The 9760-nt window shown below is 41.7% G+C and overlaps 1 protein-coding gene across 1 annotated transcript; it reads left to right on the top strand.

The window, feature by feature from the left end:
* Positions 1–1437: 1437 nt before the first annotated feature.
* On the top strand, positions 1438–4764 carry LOC143861568 (uncharacterized). The gene is made up of 4 exons (XM_077372470.1): positions 1438–2941; positions 2986–4067; positions 4443–4631; positions 4756–4764. Exons 1-4 carry the CDS (start codon positions 1438–1440, stop codon positions 4762–4764), a joined length of 2784 nt encoding a protein of 927 aa, XP_077228585.1.
* The last annotated feature ends 4996 nt before the right edge of the window (positions 4765–9760 follow it).

Below are 9760 nucleotides of genomic sequence, written 5' to 3'. Positions count from 1 at the left end.
CGAACCTCGGTTCCGGATCGAGACATATCTCTTTCTTTTTATATCGCCACTCGTGCTATGCTATGAGGGTGGCATCCGTTTCGAGAGTTCCTTGGTAGAGCTCTCCATTCACGTGGATGATCCAGAGGGTGTTAGGGACCCGTTCCCTCGCCGCCTATCTCGGATCGGGGTCCACACGCCTAACCCTGTCAATTTCTTTTTAAGTGATAAGGGTTTGTCAGTTCCCCAAATGGTCAAAGTATTTTTTGATTTAGGGAAGTGCACTCAGGAGCATCAAACCAGTCGCATTCATGCTCTAGTTCTTTGTGTTTATGCCAGGTGGCTCCTTTTTCACCAAGGTGACAACACTTCCCCTGCACTTCTAGACTTTGTTGACCAAATCTCTCGAGGAAGTGATCCAGTGCCAACTATTCTCGTCGAAACCCTTAATGGATTGGACGATATTGCCAATAAAGTTTCTACTTCTTTCAAGGATTCTCCAGTTCTTTTATATGTCTGGCTCTGCTTGAAACTTTGAATCTTCATACCTTCGACACACCATGAAATCGTTTTATCCAAGCATAGGTCGTGGGAACATAAGGCTTTCAAATTTACCAAATCGGAATGGACTGATTGGTTAAGTTCCCGTCAAGACGACCAGATTACTTGGAGGTTCTTCCTGGGTCATTGGGGAATAATCAGGACCAAAGCCAGTAGGGGTGTTCAATTTCTTGGTTTAGAGAAAACTTCTTTCTATCTCCCAGACCGTATCTTCCGTCAATACGAAGGATTCCAGACTGAATGTCCTTGTTTGGGTTTTAAAACAGAGCATTATCGTCCGACACCAGTCCATCCCTTTGAAAAGTCTAATTGTCATCTTGCCAAAAGCATTTGTGAAGATTGGATGCGTAAATCTGAAGATCTTTTGCATAGTATACGAGATAGGGAGCAACAACACCTGGAGGAGTACATGCTGGAGTGTCCCCGGGTTATTATCAGTGGTTGATTGAGGAAATTGAAACGTCTGCCTAAAAGGGCCAGACTAGAGGAAAGAGATGATTGAGAATTTTCATCTATCTTTTGTCATGAACATCTGTTTATCCAGAGTTTCATTTGTTATGTCATCATATCTTTTATTTTACTTGTTATTATCTGTGTAACTCGTTCGGACATCATCAATGAAATATGTTCTTGCTTTACCTTATTTTTATCTGACCAGAATATATTATCTCGATTATCAATGTTTTAATCTAGTGATTATACTCCTATTTCAGGATTCTTGATTGAGCAGCCATTGCTCCTAAGAAAACCCTTGTTTCAAAATCAACCTGGTCCCGTCAGTCCGCTGATTCCAGGCTGAGTCGTTTTTCTTCCTCACCAATTTCTTTTACCTCCCCTGCATTACCTTTCTCTAATCTCCAGGAAATTCCTTCACCCGTCCAATTTACACCTGAACCAATGGCGGAAAATGGACATAATGCCCTGGACACCAATGAGATGATGAAGGCTATTCTGGCGCAGTTTGGCACCATCAATGAAGAAATTGCTCGTATGAAAAATGATAGAAGTTCTACTTCTAAGGAGCATGCACCCCAGCGTCCTTCAATCATACCTCCTCCGCCTCCTATGATGAGCAGACCGGCAGTGTTTGCTGATGAAGATGACTTTGAGGATGGTCAGTATGCAGAAGAGAATTGCCTCCCTCATCTGGAGAGAGCCGATAAGGGCAAGGTATTTACAGACAGACTGGACAAGCTGACCCAGGAGATGGAGAATATTAAATTCCAAGGCCCGAAGAAGTTAAACATGGCCGATTTTGTGATATATCCAGGAGTCACACTGCCTCCTAGATTCAAGGTACCAGATATGGATAAGTATGACGGGACAGGGTGCCCTAGAAGCCATCTGATGTCAGTGCTTCCGCTTCTGCAGCAGCACGGTCTATCTCCAGAGCAGGTTGCTCTTTTATTTCCTCGATCCCTGATCGGAGTGGCTAAGAAGTGGTTCTTGAGCTTGAAGTCTGAAGAGATCCGAACCCTAGAAGACATTGCTAATAGGTTCGTTGAGCAGTTCTCCATGGAGGAGGGGATCGACGTGGCCAAGAGAGATCTCAAAGCTTTGAAGCAGGGCCATAATGAAACCTTTACTTCCTTCATCCGCAGATGGAGAAGGAAGGCTGTGCAAATGACTCATCGTTTGTCAGATGAGGAGCAGATCAAAATTGTGGTGAAGAATCTGTCGCCGCAATATTATCACCACATGGCCATCCAGTACTTTCTTGATTTCAATCATCTTATCAAGACAGGAACTCAAATAGAAGATGCGCTGTCCAAGGGCCTGAGATCGAGGATTCCTTCTGATTCAAGAGAAGTAAAGAGACCTATGGTGGCACCTAAGGAAGTTCACAATGTGAATACTGCTCCGCCAACACGGAAGGTAAACTTTGGTGAAGGTCGCCCAGAGAGAAAAGAGCCAAGACGATTTGACCCTTTGCCGTATGCCTTGTCAGTAGCATTGAAGAAGCTGTTGAGAGATAAGAAGATTGAGCTCTTAGAGCCTAGGGAGGCTCCGAATCCTCTCCCGAGGTATTGGAGGAAGGATTACTTTTGTGAATATCATCAGAGTGTTGGACATCTGACTGATAGATGTATGGCCTTGAAACATAAGATCCAGGACATGATCGAGGCGAAGAAAATTGCCATTGAGGCTCCTAATGTCACTCGCAATCCTTTGCCAACACATGCAACTCCTCCACCAAATGTTTATGCAATCCTTACAGAGGAAGTTATTTTGGATTACTCCCGTATCTGCGCAGTAATCTCTGAAGAACCATATGTGCTAAGATGGAAAGAGGGAGATGAAGATGCAGAAACTGAAACGCCTTACGTACTGTCTACTCGAGATGGGGAATTTGCAGAATCTGCAGAATGTTCATATGTCCTTAAATATGAAGAGGAAGAGAGTAAAGAAGAAGTCTCATATGTATCTGCGCAGTAATCTCTGAAGAACCATATGTGCTAAGATGGAAAGAGGGAGATGAAGATGCAGAAACTGAAACGCCTTACGTACTGTCTGCTCGAGATGGGGAATTTGCAGAATCTGCAGAATGTTCATATGTCCTTAAATATGAAGAGGAAGAGAGTAAAGAAGAAGTCTCATATGTTTTAAGGCTAGAGGATGAAGACCTATCACTTTTGGATGATCAATGTGATGAGCTCCGCCATGTTACACGTGGTGGACGAGTCTTTAAACCGGCAGAACCGAGGGTTGAAAATCCTGCCGAAGTTGTAAGAGCTACAGAGAACCAAAAGCAGAAACATAGTTTAGATGATGAGGAGGACAATTTGCTGAAGCAGCTGAAAAAGACACAAGCTAATGTGTCCATATGGGGTTTACTGATGGCGTCGCCGAAGCACAGACAGGTTGTACTTCGTGAGCTGAATTCGTCCCAAGTATCAGTTGAGATTACTCCTGATGAACTGGTCAGTTTAGTGGCCGTGACAAGAGCTTCCCAGGATCTGTCTTTTACTGACGAGGACCTCCCTCCAGAAGGAAGAGATCATGTTCGCCCTCTCCGGATCACCATAATCTGCAATAAAAAGAGAGTGCCGGAAGTCTTAATAGATAATGGGTCAGCTTTGAACGTTTGCCCATTAAGTACTGCCACTACTCTAGGGTTTGGACCAGAAGATTTCATACCATCAAAGCAGGGTATATTGGCGTACGACAGCACTAGAAGAGATGTGATTGGGATATTGGCGACGGAAATTGAGATTGGAGGAGAGACTTTTGAAGTCGAATTCCAAGTGCTCGATATCAAAACCTCTTTCTTTCTTCTCCTGGGCCGACTTTGGCTGCATAAGGTCGGAGTTATTCCTTCAACGTTGCATCAGAAACTGAAATTCATCCGGAGTAACAGAGTAATTACAGTACAAGGAGATCCAGAGCCTGAAATTGGGCAGATAACTGCCGAATCAGTTGGTGAAAGTGCCAAAGATGTCAGCTTGACAAGATTCTCACTAGAGGGCTCTACTATTACTCTGGGGGAGGCCATGAATGAGGATATCATGTTCTTAACAAGCACCAATGTTAGTGTCGCAAGGATGATGCGACGGTTTGGTTAAATCCCGGGAGCTGGCATGGGAAGAAACCTGCAAGGCCTGACTGAGTGGCCGTTAATGAAGGCGATAAATGGATTATTCGGGTTAGGGTATCAGCCTACTCGAGAGGAAGTCCAAGAAATGAAAGCATACATGTTGAAATGGGCTAATTGTCGCCGCCAGGGTTTGGAATTTCCTATGGGTCCGTTCAGCATGATCATGAATGGCAGATTCAGAAAAGAAGGGGCTGATTGTCTGTTTTACGGTTTTTCTGAGCCTTGGTATGATGAGACTGGGAAGAAGCTGCCAGGTCTAGAGATTTTCTTTACAGATGAACTGCCGGAAAACTTTTTCTTTGAGTAGATTGCAGAGGCAGCTGAATCAGAGAAACCAGACTCAGACTGGATTGAGAGTTTTGAATCAGAACCCCTAGACTCTTTGTTCCAAGTTGAGACACCAGTCATTGCGATGATTGGAGGAGACACAGCCTTCATTAACCCCAGAAACTCCATCACCCCAGCTGAGGGACCTCTAGATAACTGGACCTCACAGGTTATACCCCAAATATTCTTTCAGTATAGTCCAGTCCCTTCAAAAGAGTCAGTCATTTCAAAATTAGTGTCAGTTTCTGAGTCCGTCCCAGAGTCTGTCATCTCTAACTTTTCTTTTGATGCAGGTACTGTAGAGGTCGGGTCTACTTCTGGAGTGGGTGATGAGTCTGTTCTTGGTGGCGTCAAGTCCGAATCTGAGGACGTCTTCACTGATTCTTTGTCTGTACATATTTCCCATTGTATCGGTACTGATGTCGACTTATTTTTTCATTCTGTTTCAGAGTCTGTAACGCCTGATGTGGGCGAGTCATCTGATGTAATCATTGATTCCCATGAAATAAAAGACTCTTTTGCTTATATTCCTGTATTTGTCTCTTCTGCTGATTCTCCTCCTAAACCTGATCAAGTAACTAATAATAACAATCAAGACTCCCCCTCTAATGAGGAAGCCGACGAAACTCCCCTTGAAATCAAACATATGATTCAACAAGAGGAGAGTCGCCGAGCTAAACCACTTGAAGAGGAAATTGAAACCGTAAATATAGGTGATGAAACCTTAATTCGGGAAATACGAATTGGCAAAATTTTATCTCCTGAGGAGCGCGAAGAATTAATCACCTTGCTAAAAGAGTTTAAGGAGGTTTTTGCTTGATCTTACGACAACATGCCAGGATTGAGTGAGGACATTGTCTAACACAAATTATCTCTAATCCCTGGCATCAAGCCGAAGAAGCAAAAACTCTGGAAACTTAAAACAGAATAGGAGTTGAAAGTTCATGATGAGGTTAAGAAACTACTCGAAGTGAAATTCATCGAGGTAGTTGAGTACCCTGAATGGCTCACAAATATTGTATCGGTGCCCAAGAAGGACGGGAAAGTCAGGATGTGTTTTGATTTCAGAGATCTGAACAAGGCCAGTCCGAAAGATGATTTTCCGCTTCCAAACATTGATCTCCTAGTTGACAATACCGCTGGACATGCACTCTTATCCTTTATGGATGGATTCTCAGGGTACAACCAAATCAAAATGGCGCCTGAGGATATGATGAAGACGGCATTTATTACTCAGTGGGGGACATATTGCTACAGAGTGATGCCATTCGGTCTCAAGAATGCTGGTGCCACCTATCAGAGGGCTGCGACTACTCTTCTTCATGATATGATTCTGTAGACACCCCATTTTGCTCCGCTCTGATCAACAAAGAAATTAGGGTTTCGCTGTCAATTTTTCAGTGTTTTCTATTCCGGTGTTCGTCCCTTACGCTTTCTCAAATCTTTCTGGTCATTCCTGCAATGTTCTGATTTTTTTTCCGTTAAGTGTTGAGAGGGGTTATTCACAAGAATCCGAGCAAGGGAGAATTTGGACCCATTTGGTGGGCCCGCATTGAACATTTGTTTAAATTTGAATCAACCGGGGGGCCCACATTGTTTTGATAAAATGAGTTTCGAGCCTATGTCGATCCAGTGCATAAAAATGCCCATCTAGGGAACAATCAGGATTTCAGGGAGGTTACCTTAACAACCGAATTATGTTGCGATCATCAAGTTGAATTATTCGGATAATTCTCGAAAATGATTTTGAGGCACAACTTAATGGATGGTTTGGATCAATCTGTGGAAATTGTATTTTTGGTCACACAACCGATTTACATTGTGGCTATTATTTGGACGGTTGGATCGACTCATGGAAATAAATTAGAGGGACAATCAATTGTCATTGTGGCTAATTACGTGAACGGTTTGGATCATTTTTATGAAAACTAATTTGGATGTCATAATATAGTGGGGCCTAGTGGGGCCTCTTGTGGGGCCTCTTATGCAGAGCAATGATGGTAGCTCTCCACTAAGAAAGACAACATGATGGGCTCTCCACCAAGAGCAATGATGGTAGCTCTCCACTAAGAAAAACAACATGATGGGTTCTCCACCAAGAGCAATGATGGTAGCTCTCCACTAAGAAAAACAACATGATGGGTTCTCCACCAAGAGCAATAATGGTATCTCTCCACTAAGAAGGACAACATGATGGGCTCTCCACTAACACCTCTCTCTTCCACTATCTCTCCCTATATATATCTTCCTTCCCATCCATACCAAAAAAAAGAAGAGATTCTTCTTCCATTATCTCTTCCAATCACTCCCTCAATCCCTCCCTCTGAGATTCTTCTTCCATTATCTCTTCCAATCACTCCCTCAATCCCTCCCTCTAAGATTATTGATCCATTATCTCTTCCAATCACTCCCTCAATCCCTCCCTCTAATATTCTTCTTCCATTATCTCTTCCAATCACTCCCTCTCCTTGCCATCCATATCACTCTAAAAGATATTCTTTTTTCCATTATCTCTTCCAATCACTCCAGAGAAAGCGAAAGACGGCAGAGCGGATCGGCGGCAACAGGATTTTTCAGATTTTTTTTACTCTTGGATTGGGCAGAAATCTTCACCTCAGGTAGGTACACTGCTCTCGAAATTTTTTCGAATTTTTCTGAATATCAAAAACTCTTCAAAAAAAACATTTTTTGACGAAGAAAAATAAATTATATACTAAACAGATTCCAAACTTAATGCAATTTCGTGGAAAAATAATATAATACTGACACATTCTACCATGAATTTTTGAGAATTGTTGGATTTTGTTTGATATATTATTTTATTTTTCTTTGAAAATTATCAGATTTTGTGAGAATTATTACTGACACTAGATCACCATTAAAATTCTTAAAATTTTTCCAGTAGTCTTATATTCCATATTTCTTGTTACTGTAAACGTTTCAAGTGATTTAGATCTGTTTGCATATGGGATGTAGTGTTAATTCATAATCTGGTCTGAAAATTGAAAAATCCGAAATTGACAGTAAATGGTTTCCAAAATTTATGAACTTCTCACAGCATGCTATTTTTATTCATATCTTATTTCTGTAGAAATTTCCATGAATTTAGATTTCTATTGCTAGTAGTTTCTGTGTTATTTTGCAATCTGGTCAATTAATTGTTAAATCGAAATTAAATATGAGTTTAACGTAAAAATCTACAAAACTCATCCAGTAAGCTACATACATTCCCATATTGCTGCTGTAGAAATTTCAACTCATTTCGAATTCGTTTGCAATAATTTCACTTGTAAAATCACTCATATGCTTAAAATTGATAAAATCCATTGAAAATTCGAAATTAATTAATAGTCATTGTGAAAATTTCCAAATAACCTTAAATTCTGTCACATGTTCACTCCTTAATCCATTGAAACAGAAATTTTAGGATCTTTAGATTTCCCTGGAAAAATGGCCAGTGCATCCATAATCGTATCCCAATTGCAACCGATCTTTGACAATTTGAATATTTAAGCTATAGCATGCTGTTGGCTCCGAGGTTACTGTCCACGGAAATCCTGAGATCTGCCAGGCAATAAGATGCTATAACCTAAGTATTAAATTGCACAAGGAAAGAGCGCACGATTCCCTCCCTTGGATGTCATTCTGGGCCGAAATTGGTGAACCCTATAACCATTGGTATTCCTTAAATGTCCAGAAACCGAAAATCCATGAAATCTGAAATTAATTAACTTCAAGAATTTGAATCGATTTGTCTCGAGTCTTCCGGAACCATTGGATTATGGTTTCCAATCTAAGAACCATTAGAGCCCAATTTAGGAACACTGGTGTCGTGCCGTGTCCTAGGTTTTAGGGAGTCCTAGAGTTAGGAGTCCAGCCTCATCACGGACGCTTGCTATGAATAGCAACCGTGCCATAGGTCTAGTTACACTAGTCACCCAATCTTTCCTTAGGACATGCCTAGTAAACTAGGATGTAGGCAAACCTGCATTAGTCTAAGGGACAACTTGCATTTAGATAAGAATCATATAGCATCTTAGATGAAATCCTAAGATAATAAAATCCTCAACTTGAATTAAATAATTCCTCTTAAAACTGTTGAAACAGTCAAATCCGTCTAGGTCGGTGTCCTAGTTGAGTTAGGCATATGTAGCTTAGCTCAGGTGCACCGAACTACGTCGACTCTGATCCCAGTGAGGCTTGGGTACGTAGGCAGCTTGGATGTCTGACGGCATACCACCCGCGAGTCGGCACCACAACAAATTGTGGTATTTTGCATATTAATTTTCTTGTAAATACTTAATCAAATCAGTTAGGGCTTTCCATGAAATTAGAATTCTAGGAGAACTTTCACTTAGAATGAATCCAGACAAATTAATAAATCAAGATACACATCTAGGATTCACATTGAAATTAGATCATAGGATGCATGTCACTTAGTTCACACATTAACATAGAGTTGAATGAGCCATTTAAAATAAATTTAAAAGAGTTAGCTTTTGGAATCGAAGACCGATTATCGGGCAGGAATGGTGCATGTGGTGGATAAATCCCCATACCTTCCATTCTTGTAACCAGGTAGCGAGTCTAGATTTCTGGTTGATTATGGGTCCTAGATCCCACATCTAGGTGGCGACTCTGTCAGTCTCTTTCATGTGGAATTCGGATTGCCTTAGTGATCCTAAGTTCACAGGAAAGACGAAATCAATAATAAAATGCACACGCCAATCGCGTGGGTACGAGAGACCAAGAGAGAGCGCGTGGCGGCTCGCGCCCCACACCCCTCTCGCGGGATCGGCTCCCACAGATTCATAAGGAAGTCGAGGTCTATGTAGATGACATGATTGTCAAGGGCAAGACTCGACCAGAGCATACAATCGCCTTGAGAAAGTTCTTCGAGCGAATCCGAAAGTTTCAACTTCGGTTGAACCCAAATAAATGTGTATTTGGGGTCACATCAGGAAAGTTGCTCGGATTCATGGTCAGCGAGAGGGGAATCAAAGTAGACCCTCAGAAGATCAAGGCTATCCAAGAAATGCAACCACCAAAGACAGAAAGCAGATTCGTGGATTCCTTGGCAAAGTGCAATACTTGAGGAGATTCATATCTCATCTAACTATGACGTGTGAACCCATCTTCAAGTTATTGAAAAAGAATTCCTCCAAGAAATGGAATGAAGATTGTCAGGAAGCATTTGAAAAAGTCAAGCAGTGCTTATCCTTGCCTACTGTCCTATCCCCAGTCATTTTTGGTCAACCATTGTTAATGTATTTGTCCATCACGGATACGGCAATGGGT

Source organism: Tasmannia lanceolata, unplaced genomic scaffold (assembly GCF_043159265.1).
Source record: "Tasmannia lanceolata isolate RefF3 unplaced genomic scaffold, GAP_Taslan_0.1 ptg000037l, whole genome shotgun sequence".
NCBI lineage: Eukaryota > Viridiplantae > Streptophyta > Magnoliopsida > Canellales > Winteraceae > Tasmannia > Tasmannia lanceolata.
This window is presented reverse-complemented; position numbering and strand designations above follow the sequence as displayed.

Bases quoted from the DNA above. Each gene is read 5' to 3' on its own strand.
- LOC143861568 (XM_077372470.1), top strand. From the start codon at position 1,438: ATGGCGGAAAATGGACATAATGCCCTGGACACCAATGAGATGATGAAG. The intron at 2,942-2,985 runs GTAAAGAAGAAG...TAATCTCTGAAG, and splicing joins TAAATATGAAGAGGAAGAGA to AACCATATGTGCTAAGATGG. The intron at 4,068-4,442 runs GTTAGTGTCGCA...TTCTTTGAGTAG, and splicing joins TGTTCTTAACAAGCACCAAT to ATTGCAGAGGCAGCTGAATC.